This window comes from Metopolophium dirhodum, chromosome 3 (genome assembly GCF_019925205.1).
Source record: "Metopolophium dirhodum isolate CAU chromosome 3, ASM1992520v1, whole genome shotgun sequence".
Taxonomy (NCBI): Eukaryota; Metazoa; Arthropoda; class Insecta; order Hemiptera; family Aphididae; genus Metopolophium; species Metopolophium dirhodum.
Window position 1 is genome coordinate 35,429,560 of NC_083562.1, and position 20,053 is coordinate 35,449,612.

Here is a 20,053-nt window from a genome sequence, read left to right on the forward strand (position 1 = left end):
TTTCACAATATCTCAACGGGAAATGGTGGTAAAAATCTGGCTTTGAACTTTTTGGAAAGCTAACTAAATTCTAAACGATCGCCAATGATTATTGCATCGCCACCCAGTACCACGAAACCACCACGAGTCGTTATTTCCACACTTCCGACCGCGTTTTCGTAAACCGTATTTGAAGGTCTGTCGTATGACTGAAACCAGTCGAAAATTGACAAAAATATTTTGGATGAATTCTCCACGAGTTTCCCGAGACCATAGAATTTGCAGATTTCCAATCGACCGATTTTCCGACGAACAGTGGCTGTTCGAATATGAAGGTTTTAGGACTCTGCTACGGCACGGTGTCACCGGCGTTTCTACCTGAAATTTTAACGAGGCAGACTTTATCAATAAATCTCGTCTTCATCGTACTTAACCGAAATCATGTTGAATACACAATTATAATAACACATTGTCAGAGGACTTCGGTCGAAACTCAGTGCAAATTTGCAACAATTTATGTTCATTTGTATGCACTTTTTGTCAGACCTACCGATGGACCGGATAACGTGATGAGACTTTTGAAAACTGATTTGAATACACTAATATATTTACTTGAGATCGATAACAACACATTTTCTCGTTCCTAAACTCCTATCGATTTTGTTTAAATATTTAATATTTTCCAAAATTTTTAAAATTCAAATAAAATAAATAAATAATCTTAAAACGTGTGCTGATCGACCTCAAGACAAGTAATCGTATTAACAACTGCAAATAAGTGTTCAGGAGTCTCATCGCGTTATATCTGGATAGACGAAAAGTAAAAAAAAAAAAGTAAAAAAATGAACGTGAATTGTTTACAGTTCACCTGCGCAACGTCGTGGCCTGTACGTACACGCATTAATTGTTGTCTCCGTCTTACAAGTGATAAAGTACATGAAAAAATTCACGCAATGCCCTCAATTAATATTTTAATTCGAAGTTTCGTTGTAATTAGTTAAAATAAAACCATGGATTATAATTAAGAATTTCCCAAATGAAATTTTATTTATAACCGCATCAATGATTTAACTTATAATGACATTTAATTACGCCGAGATATTATTATTATTCCCCGTCCCGGTATTTCTATAGAAACTAATTTTCTGAATTTTAGTTCTTACAACAATAATTTACATTTTCTACGTTTTTGGACACCCTTTTTGCCAGTATTCTCAATATCATTCTATGAGGTTTTTCATTGGTGAGTTATTTTTAGAATGTTTTTACCAAATTGTTTGTTATCGACGGTAATACCCGCACAACGGCTATTAATAATATGAATATCTATCGTGTTTATAGTACCTATACTATTATACATGGTCATCATGGTTACTCTATCATATTATGGGAACCGATGTTTCTTGCAATATATAACAATTATAATGTATACAATGAAATTCGAAAAAAAAAAACATTCTAAAAATAAATCATTAAACAAAAACCTCGTGGCTTATTCATGGTAGGTTCACGTAACGAATGACGTAGTGAAATAGTAAATCACCACTGGAATTCACAAAAAATAATCAACTGATCACCAAACCAAACCAGGCAGCAATTTATTCGATAATATCATTAGAATAATAGCTTTAGAACTCGATTAAGCAATTAATATTACAACATTATCCTGGGCTGGAAGAAGCAATGATTGACTCGAAAAATATATTTCTTGAAGCTTTTTTTGTAATATTGAATTCAAAGTCCCGCAATAATATCATAACAAGATTACGGTTACCAACGTAACGGTTATTTCTATGTTTTGACTTAGGGTAGTATTTCAATTGTAATCATGGAAAAACGTTCAAAGAACAATATTATGGATAATCTATTATATTCGGAACGTTATTCCGCGTGTTTTCTTAAACAAATTGGGAATTATCATTGTCGCCACCGAATATAACCAACTTGAACGGAATGTTTTCTTTTATTCTAAGGTTTTATAAACGATATACTATGGTCATATGGTGGCCCTGAAAAGGGCCTTTTTAAGATGTTTTTAAACTTCAGAAGCAAGTATTTAACCTCCGAAACCGTACAGAGTACGACCTTGTCGTTTGAGAGCGTACACGACGTCCATGGCGGTGACGGTCTTCCTCTTGGCGTGCTCGGTGTATGTGACTGCGTCACGGATCACGTTTTCCAGGAATACCTTCAGAACTCCGCGGGTCTCTTCGTAGATCAAACCGGAAATACGTTTAACACCGCCTCGGCGAGCCAACCGACGGATAGCGGGCTTGGTGATTCCCTGGATGTTATCACGGAGCACTTTACGATGACGTTTCGCGCCTCCTTTTCCCAGACCTTTTCCTCCTTTGCCTCGTCCTGTCATTTTGAATGTTGGAAATAGTGTTGGACAACTTGCTCGGATGTGAACTGAACGTTGACTGATACTTTTCTTCAGGTCGCAGTCCCTTTTAACCGTTTCTCTCGACACCGAACCACCAATCGGAACCATGACCGGTTATCCCCCCACCCCGCCGCTAAAATTCTAAACGTTAAACATCGTCCAATGAGGACGACGCATACTGTTCCCATTTACGTATATATACCGGTCGACAGTGTGTTCGAACCACATCAGTCGTCCGACATCCACGTTTTGCACACCAACTCAGAACAATCTAATCCAGCAGCGCAATGGCACGTACCAAGCAGACAGCTCGTAAATCCACCGGCGGAAAGGCGCCCAGGAAACAGTTGGCCACCAAAGCCGCACGTAAGAGCGCACCCGCCACCGGAGGAGTGAAAAAACCACATCGTTACCGTCCGGGAACCGTTGCCCTCCGTGAAATCCGTCGTTATCAGAAGAGCACAGAACTTTTGATCCGCAAATTGCCGTTCCAACGTCTAGTGCGCGAGATCGCCCAGGACTTCAAGACCGACCTGCGTTTCCAGAGCTCCGCCGTCATGGCGTTGCAAGAAGCCAGCGAGGCATACTTGGTAGGTCTGTTCGAAGACACCAATCTTTGCGCGATCCACGCCAAGCGTGTCACCATCATGCCAAAGGACATCCAGTTGGCCCGTCGTATCCGCGGTGAACGTGCTTAACTTGATCATCGTCATTAGTTATCATACCTTAAAAAGGCCCTTTTCAGGGCCACCAAAACGTAATTATAGTCTGGCGATGGGCACGAATAGTGATTGTGAATATTGCGCTAGCGGCAGTATATTATTATTATTGTTGTACAGATTTTACAAAATAGGAGAATGATAAATAAACAACCCAGGCCAAAATTATGAGATGGGGAATCGAATAATTCAACGGTGTGACAATCTCCACGAGACCACGACGTTACATAATACACGACACTACCAGCCGACTATCGTCTGTTTATTTATGGATACTCTTGTCAAGATTTCCCGCGGAGTTTGATAAATAGGTGTACGCCATTTACCATGTAAACATTGAGATTTTTATTACCGATTATCGATCAATAAACAATAATTATCCAGGATTCTCGGTGTTTACATGGCTTCAATTAAGTAAAACACCGATAGTATCTAATTAAAAATTCCGAAAGACCCATGTTGACATTGTAGACGGGTATAATATGGTTAGGTATAACTTTCGTCAGTCGTTCACGTGTTGATGTTAATATTTTCATTACCACGGATCGACAGACAACAACGCATAATAATGGAAACCATACAAAGGGGTTATTTTTAGAATGTTTTTACAAATGTCTTGTTATCGACGGTAATACCCGCATCACGGTATTTACAATACAGTTAAGTACTAATCGCGATACTTTATCGCGTCGTCATTTCCCAAATAACCGAAAACAGATACCTATTAGAATATTTTTAGAACAACATACTTTAGAATATATTTTGTATTTCATTGTTTAATTGTCAATCATCTGATTACCTCGATAATTCGTGCTATATTCATTTCCGGGTTTATTTGATTGACGTCTTGTCAAATTATACAACATAACTAGCTTATTTTTAATGTCACAATCAGACCAAAAGTGAACAATCGTCATTGTGAGGCTTTAAAATATTTTGGTCTACTTACAGTTAACACCGGGCGATTCTTTTATCAAACAACAACCAATATTTCATAAAGTGTAAATATTTTTTTACATCGTTTCAAATCGCTTATAAAACAACGTTTTTATTAAAAAATTGTATTTTTTATCCTTATAATTTTTTAAGTTTTTCACTTTTTTGTATGACAACATAGGGTTTTAATTTTATATTCCAAAGCAGAGTATTTTACTTGGTATTTCGATACATGAAAATCGAATTTGGGACGAGTAGTTTATGAGTTATAAGTATTTAAAGTTTAGATGAGCGGAGTGGAGTGGTACGGGGTTACCCCGCGAAATGTTTGTCCACTTCTATGTGTCGAAATACTAAGAAAAATATTCTGCTTTGGAATATAAAATTAAAAAACACTATGTTGTATAAAAAAAGTAAAAAACTTAAAAAATTATAAGGATAAAAAATATAATTTTTTAATAAAAACGGTTGTTTTGTAAGCCGCCAGTGGTCAGCGTAGCCGTATTTGAGTAAAATCAGCGTTTAATTCTAAACATTCGTTTGACGACGAGCCAGCTTATGTTGACGGTGTACCCATAGTAATTCGATGGGATAATTTTTTAATACGATTTTTAAGGTTTAAGGCCACCCACAAGTGACGGCTTCTTCTTCGAAATATGAAGGAAATGGAATTAAGGCCCTTCAGAATCGTTATCCAAGTATATTTAATGTAAAATCGTGCCCGATCTCGATTGAAAAATTTCAAGGCATTCGCTTAAAAATCTGAAAGCAACGACAGCTACACGTGTAGTACTAACACAATCTAGTGTATCTGCTGGAAAAAAATTCGGACGGACCGTTTGTTTTAATTTTGGTGGCCCTGAAAAGGGCCGTTTTAAACTGTGTTTGTAGGGTAAGGTAGCAAAGTTAGGCCTTCTTCTCGGTCTTCTTGGGCAAGAGCACGGCTTGGATGTTGGGCAACACACCGCCTTGAGCGATGGTTACTCCGGACAACAATTTGTTCAACTCCTCGTCGTTCCTGATGGCCAATTGCAAATGTCTGGGGATGATACGAGACTTCTTGTTGTCACGGGCGGCGTTACCGGCCAACTCCAAAACTTCAGCTGCCAAGTACTCCATGACGGCGGCCAGGTATACCGGTGCTCCGGCTCCGACACGTTCGGCGTAGTTTCCTTTTCTCAACAGACGATGGATACGACCGACCGGGAACTGGAGTCCGGCGCGGGACGACCTGGTCTTGGATTTGCCTCCCTTCGATTTTCCTGCTTTGCCGCGTCCGCTCATGATTGTAATTGTGCTTGGAATGGTTCAGATTCGATACTAAATGAGACTGATGTGCGATTGCTTTGCTTTGCTTTGAAAGGGATGGCTATGCCGTTTACTATTCCAGGCTTGTGCCTCTACTAGTGGATGGAAATTAAGAAGAAATGGTTAAATTTATTGTTCTGTCCAAGAGAGTGGGTAGGGTTTCAATTTACGTTTAGTATTTGGGGGAGGGTGTGTTTTACCTAGAAGTCGGATGTGAGTATGATTCGAGAAAGAATTTTTGTAGAACATTGATTTGGTTTGGGAACGAATGGAGGTTTGAATAGATTTGAAATTTGTCGATTTTAGAAGGACCGAATTTCTAACGATAGTGGGCATACGCGTTATGGTGCGTATGCCGATGTTTTGGACGGATTCGATTTGGTTCCATTGAGAGGGTCCTATAAAGGGTGCCCAAGAAGAGCCAGCGTACGTTAGGATTGGTGAGACGTAAAGTTTTAGTATGTTAAGTTTCGTTGTCGTTGGGACGGGGCTAGTGCGATTTAGTATGGGGTAAAGCAAACCTCGGATGCGGGTGGCCTTTTTGGTGATGTTTTGAATATGTTTGCCGAAAGTGAGTTTGCGCCCGATGGTGACGCCGAGGTATTTTGCTTTGTCGGACCAGTTAATGGAGTGGTTGTCGAGTAGTAGTGGTGGTACGTGGGTGGTATTTGAGTGTCCGAAAATGATACCTACAGTTTTGGTCGCGTTTATTTTGATTCGCCATCGGTGAAACCATGTGGTTGCAAGGTTAAGTTGGTGTTGTAACTGTATGGCGGCTCGTTTTTGGTTGTGGTCGTAAGTAAAGAACATCGTGTCGTCGGCGAATAACGAGAGATGAGCTTTTGAAGTCGTCGGAATGTCGTTTATGTAGGTCAAGTAGAGAGTTGGTGATAGGCAGGATCCTTGAGGGACGCCTGCGAGAATGTGTCTGGTGGACGAGAAAGAGTCTTCGATTTTAGCGATAAAAGTGCGGTCGGTGAGAAAGGATTCTATAATTTTAATGATTTCGGTCGGGATGTTGAGTTGAGAAAGTTTGTAAAGGAGTCCGGCGTGCCAGACTCTGTCGAAAGCTTTCTCCACATCAAGAAATATAGAAGCGGTGTTAATGTTGTTGTTAAAGTTCTGGCTGAGTTGGTGAGTGAGTTTGGTCAGTTGGTGGGTAGTAGAGTGTTCGGGTCTGAAGGCAAACTGTTCTGGGCGGATTTTGTCACGGAGTATGTTTTGCAGGTGAGTGAGTATGAGTCGTTCGTAGATTTTTGATAGGGAGGAAAGCAGAGCGATTGGGCGGTAGTTTACGGGTAGTTTGTGGTCTTTGCCTGGTTTGGGAATGGAAATTATGACTGCTTTTTTCCAGGCAAGTGGAAAGTAGCAGATTCTGAAGGAGCTGTTTATAATTTGCGTTAGGGATAGTAAGATATTGTTGGGAAGAAATTTAAGAGCCGTGTTGGTGATGAGATCATCGCCTGGGGCTCTCTTCTTGCGAAGGTCGCTTATGATTTTTTGAACGGTGCCGGGGGTGGTGAACAGGTTAGATTTTATAGTATTGTGGTTTTGTAGTGAATGGTAGTACGCGGTCACTTCTGGTATGTCGGGACCGGGGTTGGTTTGGAATTGTTGTTCGAGAGAGTCCGCTATCAGCTCGGCTCGGTCTTTGGCCGGAAAGACAAGACCGTTTGGCCCGGTCAGAGGGTGAGAAGCTGGACGTTTATGAAGGAGGCTTTTGTTGAGTTTGTAAATGGAGTTGTCTTGTTGGTCGAGAGAGTTTAGGAAGGAGTCCCATTGGTCAGTTTTGTGAGTTAGAAGTAATGTACGAATTAGTGCGATTTTGGCGTTAAGTTGGCGTTTAACGGTTGGGTCACGGTTTCTCTGCCATAGACGGCGTAGTTGGTTTTTTTCCAGTTATTTCTAGTTTTATGTAGTCGGGAAGTAAGAGGGACGAGTTTTTGAGTTTAGGAGTAAATACGCTAGCTTCGATAGCGTGTTGCAGGTTTTTGGTCAGACAATCGACTGCTAGGTCAATTGAATGTTTGTCATTTGTCGGTGGTACGGGAGAGTTTGGTAAGTTGGTAAGGATCGTTTTGTATTTTGTCCAGTTAATGAAGCGGTTAGTAGTAGGAGGAGACGATGAGATCGGAGTACATAGAGTCTCCAGAAGTATAGGGTTATGGTCGGAAGATAGTTCGTTGAGGTTTTCGATTTGGGTCGGGTATGGTAGACGTGCGAGGGCGATGTCAAGTACGTCGGGTCTGTGACGGGTGTAAGTGGGAAAATGTGTGGGGGAAGAGGGGGCAGTAATGACATAGTCCGAATGTTGAACGTGATCGAAGAGAACACGGCCGGCTGCGTTTGTTGAGTGGCTGTACCACAGTGGGTGTTTGGCGTTGAAATCGCCTGCCGATATTTGCCATTCCGCGCTTTGGGTAAGTAAGTCTAAGTCAGGTGTCGAGAGAGTGGCGCCAGGTGGTTTGTATACCGCTGATACAAGTATTTCATGGTTGTTAAGTTTGATAAGGACTGAAGAGGTTTGAATGGTTGTGTTAAGAGTCATAGGTTGGTGGACGATGCGACGGTGAATAAGGACGGCCGTGCCGCCGTGAGGGGGCGAGCCCCGGGTAGTCGGTAGGTCGTTCCTGTACGTGAAGTAATTTGGAATGTGAAGGTTGGTGGAGGGAGATAGACGAGTTTCGTTAAGTAAGATTATGTCGGTTTTTAGTTGGAGCGCGAGAGCTGTTAGTTCATTAAGTTTGTGTGTAATACCGTTGGAGTTCCAAAACAGGATTTTTAAGTTATTCATTGGGAGGCGTGAGAATTGTCAGGAATGCTTTTATGGTCGTTTCCATCAGTGTTTTGGGGTTCTGGTTGGTTGCCAGGGCAGTCAGTAGGTTGGTCAGGAGGTTTAGAATCAGGGACAGGTTGATTTGTGGTGCTTGGGGAGTGGGGGAGGGGGGAGCTGCTCCGGCAGTTGCAGTAGCGTAGGACAGGGTTGGCCTAGGTGCAGGTGGGGGAGGTGGTGTTTTTTGAATAGGAAGGGTTTTGTTTGGTTTTTGGACGGTTTGGGCCTGAGTTTGTGGTTTTGGTTGGTTTTGGGCCAGTAAGTGGGGGCAACCTCGGAAATTTGCGGTATGTGATCCGCCGCAGTTGCAGCATGTGGGGGCCTGTTCGCGGGTTTTTTGGCAGTCGCTAGCCAAGTGGTTTCCTGCACATTTCACACATCTGGGTGGGTGACCGCAGTCGCGTGAACCGTGGCCGAAGCGTTGGCACGAAAAGCATTGGGCTGGGCCGGAGGGTTTGAGGGGTTCGACGGAAATTTGTATATAGAAGAGATTGTTTAACAGGAAAATGTCTTTTGAATTTGGATTTGACGCGATGTGTACCACACAAATTGGCATCGGTTTTTCCGGGGTGCCGAAACGGCGGATGAATTTAACGGAGAATCCAAGGGTTTCCAGCTCCCCTTGGATTTCGTCGACCGGGATATCATGTGGGATGCCCTTCAGCACGACTTTGATGGATCGTTCTTCGGGGAGTGAAAAGGTGTGGAATTCGATACCATGATGCAGTAGGGTTTTCTGGATTAGTCGGAAAAGGGTCGCGTCAGAAGTTTGGACGGTGACTTGGCCGTTGGAGGACGATTTGGCGGTTAGAGAGGTAGGGGCAAGGTTTGGGAGGGCGTAGATCACGGGAGCGATCTTCCGCCAGGAGCCGGAGCTTAGCATAATTGGTGGTGGTCTAGCGGATGTAGGTTTAATCGGAGTTTTTGGTGTGTTTGGTGCGGAAGTAGATTGATTAGATGCGGTGGTGGTTTGATTTGGTGTGGAGGTTATTTGGTTTAGTGAGGAGGAGGTTTGGTTTTGTACGGAGGTGGTCTGATTTTGTGCGGAGCTATTTGTTTGGTTTGGTTTAGGTACGGAAGTTAATGTATCTGTAGATTGTACGGAAGTTAGTGAGGATCGAGAGTGTTGTGTCGAGGCGCTTGAGTCAGAGAAGGAGTCTAACGTTTCGGAGTCGGAAGTTTTTGATGGTGTTGGAGAGGGAGGAGCAGAACGCTGACGTGCGAATTTTAGTAGGTGGTTGGTAGGGGGGTTACCCCCTTTGCGTTTTTTGCCCATGTTTGATTGGCGTGGGTTTGTTTAGGGAGGGGATGGGTTGCTGTGGCTATGTGAGGGCGCGGCCCCACGACAGCTATAACGGAGGGACGTCGCTTCCGCGACGGCTTACTTGTGGGCGCTGGTGCCCTGTTGGAGAGCGGTGAAAACGGCTGTTTGAGTTGAAGGTTCGTGGTGTGAACCGTAGGCGCTGGAGCCCTGTTGAAGCAGTGAGAACGGCTGTTTTGAGGTTGTGGGTTCGTGGTGTGAACCGTGGGCGCTGTTGCCCTGTTGAAGCGGTGAGAACGACTGGCTGTAGAGTAGTTGGCAGAGGACGTCTTGCTCGGATGTGAACTGAACGTTGAATAATGTTAGTGATAATGATGTGCGATTCGCCTGAAATTTTCGTATATATAGTAAAATTGTGGATAGCAATTCTGTGATTGGACAGAGATAACAACACTACGATACTACGTCACACCGTTCGGTTGACTTTCATTACCAAACGTTGTGGTTTTCGTTCGACATAACCGTGAAACGTACTCGTAGAGAAACTTCTATTTTCCGTTGTTATGGACAAATCGACGATTCTATTTATATCGTCATCACTGTGGGTTTTTACACCAATAAACGAACGGCATGTCGCTTGGGTTTGGTAATATATACCCCCAGTGATGTACTGCCAAATCAGTTATTGCCCAGTGTTCATCCCGTGCAGACGTAGCTACAACATTAGATTGGCGCATATCGACGTACACTATGGGCGGCCGCAGAGGCAAAAGGAATCGGACTCCTCCGGTTACCGAACCGAAGAAACTCCGAAACGGGACCTATTCTCCGCCACCGCTACTGGTTGCCACATCACAGCGGCAGCGTGCTGAACCGCCATCGCCCGATCAATCGGACTCCGAATCGCTGTCAGGCGAATCTTACGCCTCATCGGTAAATTCTCGACCAACCAGCGATATTTCGGAAACTGACAGGCAAATGGCCAGTGTGTCCGCACCTTCTTCCACACTCTCATCGGGTAAGTCAATCATTATTACTAATAATAAGTTAATCCAAACTCTGGACCCCTCCACCCCAAGTTCACCGATAACCAGGTTGCCACCGCCCTCTCGCAGTTCTAGTCCACAGGCCAAAACAAATATTCCTCCGATCATCATTAACTCCAACGACTGGCGCAAATCTGCCAAAACTATACTAGAAATAACTGAACTCAACACAAATGACTTTACAGCCAAAATCGACTCTAAAGGCTCTGTCCGCCTACAGATGAAATGTCCTACAAATTTCAGGAAAATCCAATCAGCGTTGAGAACCAATAAAATTGCGTTTACCTCTTTTTCCCTCCCTGAAGATCACACCCTAAAAGTGGTCATCAGAGGAATACCCACTGACATAGCTGAAGAGGAAATCACTGCCGAACTTGAACTCCGAGGGTTCACGGTCAATACTGTAAAACGCTTCGGTGCAAACTCCCGTCCACTTCCTATGTGTTTAGTCATCCTGACCAAAACTCCGCAATCTACGACTATATACCAAATTACGTCTATGTTTTATCTCTCAGTTAGAGTAGAATCATTTAAAAAATCGGGTCCAGCGCAATGCTTTCACTGCCAACGTTTTGGCCATGGCTCAAAAAACTGCGGCCACGCACCACGCTGCGTCAAATGTAGCGGTAATCACTTGGCCAAAGAATGTACCAAACCAAAACAAGATCCGCCATCTTGCTGCAACTGTGGGGGTAGTCACACGGCCAACTTCCGCGGTTGCTCACACTACCTACATGTTGTAGCGTCATCGAAGCCTGCTGTAACTAAACCACCCCCACCTACACAATCCACTCCGGCCTCTATCGCTCAGCCGAAAACAAATACTAGTTATGCTGATGTCGTAAACTCAGACAAAAACCCATCTTCCGACGAAACAAAAATAAATCAAATCAATATCGATGAAATAATTACTCTACTCACTGACCTACTCACCGCCCTTACATCTGATAGCGACCCTAAATCTATTATGGTATCAACAATCAAGTCTTTCCTCTCCCTACTCACTAGTCGAAATGGATAATGAACTAAAAATTATTCATTGGAACTGTAACGGCATATCAAACAAAATTCTAGAACTTCAATCACTAATTCAAAAAATCAGAGCCGACATTATTTTACTTGGAGAAACCAAACTAAACCCAAATACCAATATCAAATTTAATAACTTCCACATATACCGATCGGATAATGAAGCGCGACCAGGAAAACCTTCATACGGGGGCACTGCCATACTCGTCCACAAACGCATAATCCACCGCCAATCTATTTTCAAAACATCAATGAAATCTACGTCAATTGACATATCAATAAACCAACACATCATCCGTATATCTTCAGTCTACAAACGTCCTGGCGTCCCGTTCGTCGACAACGACCTCCGTGTGCTGCTAAACGGCTGCGATTGGTTCATAGTCGCGGGCGACTTAAACGCAAAACACCCGCTTTGGCACAGCCGCTGCATAAACACAGCCGGTCTAGCACTTCACAACTACGTCCAAAACATGGACCTTACAGTCGTAGCTCCTGACTCGCCTACCTTCTTCTCGTCAATACCAAATCACCGCCCAGATGTACTCGATATCGCCCTGGTCAAACTTCCACACCTATCAATATCATCTACATCATTAAATGAACTGTCATCCGACCATAATCCAGTTCTTCTGCTAATCAATGACTCTCCAATAACTTCTTCACCTCCAACCCCCGCAAACAGAATAAACTGGAAAAAATTTAGCGACACTCTAGAAACTATCTCCAAGGGTAAATTACCACCAATAAATACTCGTGACGACATAAACCGTGCAGTAGCCACCCTCACGTCAAATGCCCAAAAAGCACTAGATGTCTCGAAATATGCAATCAACAATAGATTATTTTATCGCGACCGTTTGCCACCTGAAATCATAAGTGAAATAAATGCAAAAAACCGTCTACGGCGTGAATGGCAAAGGTACCGCGACCCGGCCACAAAACGACAACTTAACCACAGAACTGCCTTCATAAAGTTAATGCTTGCCACTCACAAGCAGGACGAATGGGATAAGTTTCTCCACTCGTTGGACCCATCTGATGGGTCCATCTACAAACTTAACAAAAGCCTTCTTAAAAAGAGACCAGCAACTCATCCGCTTATGGGACCAAACGGCCTAACTTACTCGGCCATTGATCGTGCAGAACTATTTGCTGATACGTACCAAGAACAGTTCACACCAAATCGTGGCCCAGTCCTCCCCGAAGTAATTAGCAGCCTAACATCTATCTTTGACGCACAAGTCAGTAGTAATGATTACACAACCCCTGGGTCCATCAAAGACATCATAAACCATCTACCCAAACGGAAAGCCCCCGGCGAAGATCATATCACGAATAACGCACTTAAAAACGCTCCGAATAATTTTATTCTCAGGCTAACGCATATATACAACGGTTGCATTCGACTTTGTTTCTTCCCGGACGACTGGAAAAGAGGTCAGATCATAACCATACCTAAACCGGGGAAAAACCACGCTGACCCCGTTAGTTACCGTCCTATCACGCTCCTACCCACTATTGCCAAGATGTTTGAAATAATCATCCTCAGAAAACTAAAGTGCCAAACTGAGCACCTGATCAGAGATGAACAGTTTGCCTTCCGTCGTCAACACTCTACCGTTCTTCAACTAATTAAGCTCACGGACCAGCTCTGCAAAAATCGAAACGACAAAAAATTCACTCCGGCTATTTTTCTCGACGTAGAAAAGGCCTTCGATAAGGTCTGGCACGAAGGTTTACTCCACAAGCTATTCAAAATTGGTACCCCAATCCACTTAATTAAGCTTATCCAATCGTTCTTATCCGACAGATATTTTAACGTTCGTGTCGATAATTCTGTCTCCAGTAACCGTCCAATCAGAGCAGGTGTGCCACAAGGCTCCTGCCTGTCACCATACCTATACCTGATATACACAAACGACATACCTGTTAACGCTAACAGCAGTCTCGCTTTATTCGCCGACGACACCATGTTTCTAGCCTCAAATCGTAACCCTAAATACGCAATTAATGCACTTCAAAGGCAAATTAACCTGGCCTTAACATGGTTCAAAAACTGGAGGCTAGGCATCAACACAAGTAAGACAGTAGCTATTTTGTTCAACAAAAACACCACGTTTAATTTGAGTCAAATTACCATGGCAGGTGTACCCATCCCGTGGACAAACCATGCAAAGTACCTTGGAGTCACTTTCGACAAATACCTAACATTCAACAACCACGTCAAAAATACTCTCGTCAAAGCGCGCAGATGCAAAAATATGCTCAACCCAGTCCTAAATAGCCGCAGCCCAGTGCCGCTCAAATCCAAAATTCAAATCTATCTCATGTACATAAGACCTCTCTTAACATACGCCGCCGAGGCCTGGGGCCCTTGTATTTCGCCATCTAACTGGAATCTCATTGAATCAGTTCAGACCAGTTGCGTACGGTCCAGTGCTGGCCTCTTGAGATTCGTATCAAACCAGAACATTCGTGACTCTGCCAGAATAAAAACCATACATGAAGTAGTAAAGGATAATTCAAAAAGACTATTCTATCAAAACACCTTCTCAAACCACAATCATATTAAAAACTTGGGCCGTGATGAAGCCGTATCGACAATAAGATCAACTCCTAAAATACGACCATTCGATTGGTCACAGTCATAGTATACCTAAACCTACCTGCCATATCATTCATCTCTTAATAGGCATCCGCCTGAAAAGAGCACATAGACCAATCTATGGTCGTCCTACTTGCAATGCAATGCATGCCAAATCATCACTCAGTACACAACGTTTCAGTCGTCAACAAGTTTTCTATTTACAACTATTCGAAATGGCTCCAGGAGGAAAATCGGCGGGCAAAGCAATGAAGAAGTCGTCCGGCAAGGCACAAAAGAACATCGCCAAGTCCGACAAGAAGCGCAAGCCCAAGAGGAAAGAATCGTACGCAATCTACATCTACAAAGTGTTGAAACAAGTACATCCCGACACCGGAGTCTCGTCCAAAGCCATGAGCATCATGAACAGCTTCGTCAACGACCTGTTCGAGCGCATCGCCGCCGAATCCAGTCGTCTGGCCCACTACAACAAACGTTCGACCATTACCAGCCGGGAAATCCAAACTGCCGTCCGACTCTTGTTGCCCGGTGAATTGGCCAAGCACGCCGTCAGTGAAGGAACCAAGGCTGTGACCAAGTACACCAGCTCCAAATAAGTCTCCCGTTTTGTGAAATATCATTACTCAACTAAAACGGCCCTTTTCAGGGCCACCAATCGCTATAAAATTTCTGTTCTCTAACAACCATTATTTTTGAACTAAAACTATCGCACGTAGAATATTTTGAACATTTGCAGTGTGTACAGAGCGGGGAGCACTGCGTGATTATCGGGATAATTAAAAAAGAAAACAACGAAAAAAAAATGCCGTCCGGTTACGTGAGAAATTTACTAAAACATCGAGTTCTTCTTTGATAGAATGATATAATATCGTGTGTATTATTATAAATGCGATGGATATTAATAGACGTTGTGCGGGTTTTACCGTCGAAAACACGAGATTCGGCAAAAACATGCTAAAAATAACCAATCTTATGGGCACGGCAAATTTCATTATTATTATTTAACTGTCGGTCGATCCGTGGTAATGAAAAAATTAACGTTAATATATATTTGAGCGACTGTGAGTAATAGCTATACCTAACCAGACTGTAATGTCAACATGGGTCTTTCGGGTTTTTAATTAGGTACAATCGGTATCTTACGTAATTGAAGCCATATAAACACCGAGAATCCTGGATAATTATTGTTTATTTATCGACTATCAGTAATAAAAATATATTTATAACAATGTCAATGTTTACTCGGTAAATGGCGTACCTATTCATCAAACTTCCCCAGAACGCGGGACAAAAGTATCTATAAATAAACAGACGATAATCGGCTGCTAGTGTCGTGTATAATTATAATGTATGTTTTATACGTCGTGGTCTCGTGGATATTGTTGCACTGTTGAATTATTCGATTCCCGACAGTTATCCAAATTAAATAATATAGTCCATCCAAATAACAAAAATGACCATCCGCCAAATTCTGGTTCAAGTGCCACGGTTGTACCAAAAGTACGACAACGGCATTGTAATATTTTTAACATTAAAAAAAGGGTTTTTTTTAATTTTTATTATAACATTATCATAATATCCCAGGTGGCAAGATGACATTTTATTTTATTTATGATAAAAAAATTATATTTTTATTTATATTTTCCACACATCTTACAATATTATTATTAAAATATTTTTACTCTTTTTGAGCTATTTATAGGTACAAGTAAATTTCGAATTTTATTAGATTTTTTTTTTAACCTCAAAACCTATAGATAATAGGTGTAGCTAAATAACACAAAATTACAACGTGCAAAATTTACAATTTCACAAAACGTATCATTGAAATATGTAGTAATATTTTACTGGTGACATATACATTGGTGACACTGATAAGGGCTCAAGAAAAATTGGTTGTTATTGAATAATAAACTCGAATGAAATTTTAAAATACATGACGTAGGTAATGCGTGAAGTTCTGAACATCAGCTGAGTGTCGTCAAACGCTGATTCAACCATATTTTTCAGCAAATAGTCGGGTGAAAAAAAAAATTCGGTGTCCGGTTATTTAAGGATTTTATCGGTCCCTATGATGTATATGGCAAAACATATAATAGTATACTATAAATACGATGGATATTCGTATCATTAATAGCAGCTATTACCGTCGATAACAAGGAATTTGGTAAAAACGTTCTAAAAATAAATCATCAATGAAAAACCTATAGAAATACCGATACAAGCAATAATGTACCGACGTAATTAAAATGTTATTATCATTTAAATCGTTTATACGTCACCGAGTTAGCAAATTGTCCGTGTCGATAAATATTTAATTCAATTCAAGTCTAAAATGGTAAATTTGAGCACCAAAATAAAATTAAAACAAACTTACGCGTAAACACCGACTCTTCCGACGAAACGTAGAGATGTGTCATAAATATTATATATATATATATATATATTTCATGCCATCAGTGAAGGAACTAAGGCTGTGGCCAAGTACACCAGCCCCAAATAAATCTCTCGTTTTGAAATATCATTACTCAACCAAAACGGCCCTTTTCATTATTTTAATAATATTGTCTATGCATACTATGTAAGCTGTTTTATTTTACTTATGAATTAACAATATTCATTTTATTAATTTAGGTGACAATGATCCAGATGATCCAGTCCCATTGACACACTGCAGTCATACGGTTGAAGAATCTGAAAAAGTTCGAGTCAAATACTGTACATGAGCTGTTGGGTATTTACTTACAATATTATTTTAATAATGTATTAATGTTTGTATATGTTGGCTGTTTGTGTTCAGTTCTAGACTGTGTTTATAGACGCATTGTATCTAGTTAAACGTTTAATTTATAACTTATATGTATATCCTTATGATGGATAGAAATAATATTGTAATAGGTAATAATAATTTGTTAGTTTTGTCTATGTGCGTGCTATGTTAGGTTTACTATTAATTGTGTTCAGTGTTTGGTGGCAGACCGGTCCAGGCTACTAAGTGCAAAGGCATATATATTTTTACAAAGTTAAATTATATTTTACCGTTTAAGATATATTATTTAAAATATGGTTAGGTTAGGTTTTATGCCACACGAGCAAATATATACATTTTGAACCATGTTGGGTCAATGTTTTGTAGTTGACTTTTTATTATGTATATTAGGTAAATAAATATTGTAATTTTTTGCTTTTGCAGTAACCATTAACCAATAAACCTTTTTACTAATTAGTTTTATTAGGTATACCTAACTGATAATATTTGTGTTGATCAATGTTGTGTCTTTATGTTTCTCGATACTTCATATTATTTAAATGTTGTTATTTACTAAGAAAACAAGTTGTACAATTTTAAACATTAAATGATCAAACCGAGTAAGTATTGTGTACTAAATTTAAATTGTTCATCTTATGCATGAATTCTGAACATTTTAGATCCTGATGATCCTGCTAATTTATTACCGGCATCCCAGTTAGAACGTAAATATAGGGTTGTTCGAGGCCCATTTCAACCCAAACTTAAATCGTATCCACGAACAATGTTTGGAGATAGATTGCGGTGCTTTAATAAATCTTGGTATGAATAATTATTCAATTGGCTTGAGTACAGTGTGAAACTAGATAGAGCTTTTTGTTTTCCCTGTCGGATGTTCACCAATTCTTCAGGAATAAATGCCGGCTATACAGATTCTGCGCATTCAAAAGTTGGATTTAATGATTGAAAACTAGCTACAACTAAATTTAAAGCACACCAAACCTCAAACACACTCATTTAAATACCATAACTTCATTAACAAACTTTTTGCATTTAAATCCAATAGATATAGTTTTAGATGAAGAGAGAGAACTTATACATAGTCAAAAAGAACAGCAAATATTAAAAAATAGACAAATCATGCAACGCTTAATTGATATAACTCCTCTTTGTATTGGTGGACGTTCATTCCGAGGAAAAAATGAGAAGGAAAGTAGTTACGATAAAGGTCTGTTCAAAGATGTTGTTACACTTTTGGCCAAATATGATCCTCTTCTTAAATCTCACTTAGAATTAGGTCCAAAAAACGCGACTTATTGTAGTGATATAATTCAAAACGATCTAATTATATCCAATAAGTCAAGTTTCTAAAAAATCAGTTAAAACTTAAAATTGAAAATAAAAAATATCAATTATTGCTGACGAGACAAGCGATTTCGGACACCACGAACAGCTATCAATAGTTTCAAGGTATTTTGATGATGTACAAAAATGTCCAGTGGAGCAGTTTGTAGGTATGAACAGAACAATGTCAACTGATCCGCAGACTATTTTTAATGCAATAAATGATGTTGTTAACGACTATGGTATAAAATGGGAGATTTTAAATACAACCATATTAAAATATTTACCGAACATTGAACTTGGAAACGATATTATATTTGAAACGTTATAATATTACTATTCGTTTAGTATTTATGAACTATCGTCAGCGAGATTTTAAAAAAAAAATAAAGTAAATTACTGGACAGATGATGATGCCAAAGATAAAGCTTCATAATGTCATAAACGCAACGGGTGCGTAATAATTTATATTCTGCGCGTTTTTATGTTCACTAATGTGCTGTTGTTATCTTAAACAAATTGTTAATTATCTTTACGTTTGTTACCACCAAATAACTAGAACGGACTATTTCCGTGTTAGTATCGTATTCCAACCAAGTGTTCAGCAGTGAGTTATCATTACTTTGGGTTATAAACGATGTATAGAAAAAAATGGTGGCCCTGAGAAGGGCCTTTTTAAGATGTTTTAAAACTTCAAAAGTAAGTATTGTCAGTATTTTACATTGTTTCTACCCGAAATTTTAACGAGGCAGACTTTATCAATAAATCTCGTCTTAATCGTACTTTACCGAAATCATACAATAAATACGGGAAGGTAAAATGGGAATCTGTTTTATCAATGTGCTTCGATGGTGCAGCAACAATGTCGGGAAGTGTAAACGGAGTTCAAGCTAAATTCAAAAAGAAAAATGATAAAGCGTTCTTTGTTCATTGTCTCAATTTGATTTTAGTAGATTCAGTTGGGAGAGAAAATAGAATAACATTTGATTTTTTCGGTAACATTCAGTTGATCTACTCATTTATTGAAGGCAGTTGCACTAGACACGGCGGTATTTTGGAAACAATTGCAAATTCTTTAAACTTAATGTAATTAAAATGATGTTATTTTTATAAATCGTTTATACGTCACCGAGTTAGCAAATTGTCCGTGTCGATAAATATTTAATTCAATTCAAGTCTAAAATGGTAAATTTGAGCAGCAAAATAAAATAAAAACAAACTTACGCGTAAACACGGACTCTTCCGACGAAACGTAGAGCTGTGTCATATGTATCAAGGACCAGACGTTCAGATGTCCGCCGCCGAAGAAACAGCTGCCTTTGTCCCGCTCCGAACTGAAACTTGAAAGTATCGAAATATTTGATGAAAATAACCCGAACGTAACGAAATGTGCGAGTTTAAGTTATATTATTTACTGCTTAACGACTTGTCTTTCTATTCACGTCTCGGTTTATTATTTTTGTTCGATTGAATTATTTGAACGTCAACACAATTGGCGATTGTCACAGGCGATATAAATATAACATTATAATTTGATAATAAATAATATTCATATCGTTAATAACCATTGTGCGGGTCACGAGGAATTTGGTAAAAACATTCTAAAAATAACTCATCAATGAAAAACCTATAGAAATACCGATACGGGCAATAGTATCTCGACGTAATTAAATGTTATTATTAGTCGGTTATAAATAATATTGAATTTGGGAATTCCTTAACAATAATTGTAACCGATGTTTTCATTTTGATCGATTGCAATATAATCAAACTGCAACTGGGTACGTTTCACCCGTCCATAGTCTGAAACGACCAAACACGCGAACGGACTTTATAAAATATTATTTTCTAAATC

General features: G+C 40.2%; 5 protein-coding genes and 1 long non-coding RNA gene across 6 annotated transcripts; 3 read left to right on the plus strand and 3 right to left on the minus strand.

Moving 5' to 3' along the window:
• Positions 1-48: 48 nt before the first annotated feature.
• Positions 49-2,509, minus strand: LOC132940405 (histone H4-like). The gene has a single exon (XM_061008001.1). The coding sequence runs from the start codon at positions 2,471-2,473 to the stop codon at positions 2,036-2,038; it is 438 nt and encodes a 145-aa protein (XP_060863984.1). The 5' UTR covers positions 2,474-2,509; the 3' UTR covers positions 49-2,035.
• Positions 2,510-2,515: 6 nt separating this feature from the next.
• Positions 2,516-3,068, plus strand: LOC132940406 (histone H3). The gene has a single exon (XM_061008002.1). It carries the CDS (start codon positions 2,653-2,655, stop codon positions 3,061-3,063), a length of 411 nt encoding a protein of 136 aa, XP_060863985.1. The 5' UTR covers positions 2,516-2,652; the 3' UTR covers positions 3,064-3,068.
• Positions 3,069-4,880: 1,812 nt separating this feature from the next.
• On the minus strand, positions 4,881-5,368 carry LOC132940407 (histone H2A-like). The gene has a single exon (XM_061008003.1). It carries the CDS (start codon positions 5,302-5,304, stop codon positions 4,927-4,929), a length of 378 nt encoding a protein of 125 aa, XP_060863986.1. The 5' UTR covers positions 5,305-5,368; the 3' UTR covers positions 4,881-4,926.
• A 4,772-nt stretch (positions 5,369-10,140) lies between these two features.
• LOC132941651 (uncharacterized) lies at positions 10,141-17,469 on the plus strand. Its single transcript, XM_061009795.1, has 2 exons — positions 10,141-10,440; positions 16,740-17,469. Exons 1-2 carry the CDS (start codon positions 10,173-10,175, stop codon positions 16,829-16,831), a joined length of 360 nt encoding a protein of 119 aa, XP_060865778.1. The 5' UTR covers positions 10,141-10,172; the 3' UTR covers positions 16,832-17,469.
• On the plus strand, positions 14,286-16,035 carry LOC132941650 (histone H2B-like). Its single transcript, XM_061009794.1, has one exon. It carries the CDS (start codon positions 14,321-14,323, stop codon positions 14,699-14,701), a length of 381 nt encoding a protein of 126 aa, XP_060865777.1. The 5' UTR covers positions 14,286-14,320; the 3' UTR covers positions 14,702-16,035.
• LOC132941653 (uncharacterized) lies at positions 16,681-20,049 on the minus strand. Its single transcript, XR_009664181.1, has 2 exons — positions 19,423-20,049; positions 16,681-16,799 (listed from the first exon to the last, which is right to left on the minus strand). It is a non-coding gene; the product is annotated as an uncharacterized LOC132941653 (long non-coding RNA).
• Positions 20,050-20,053: the final 4 nt, after the last annotated feature.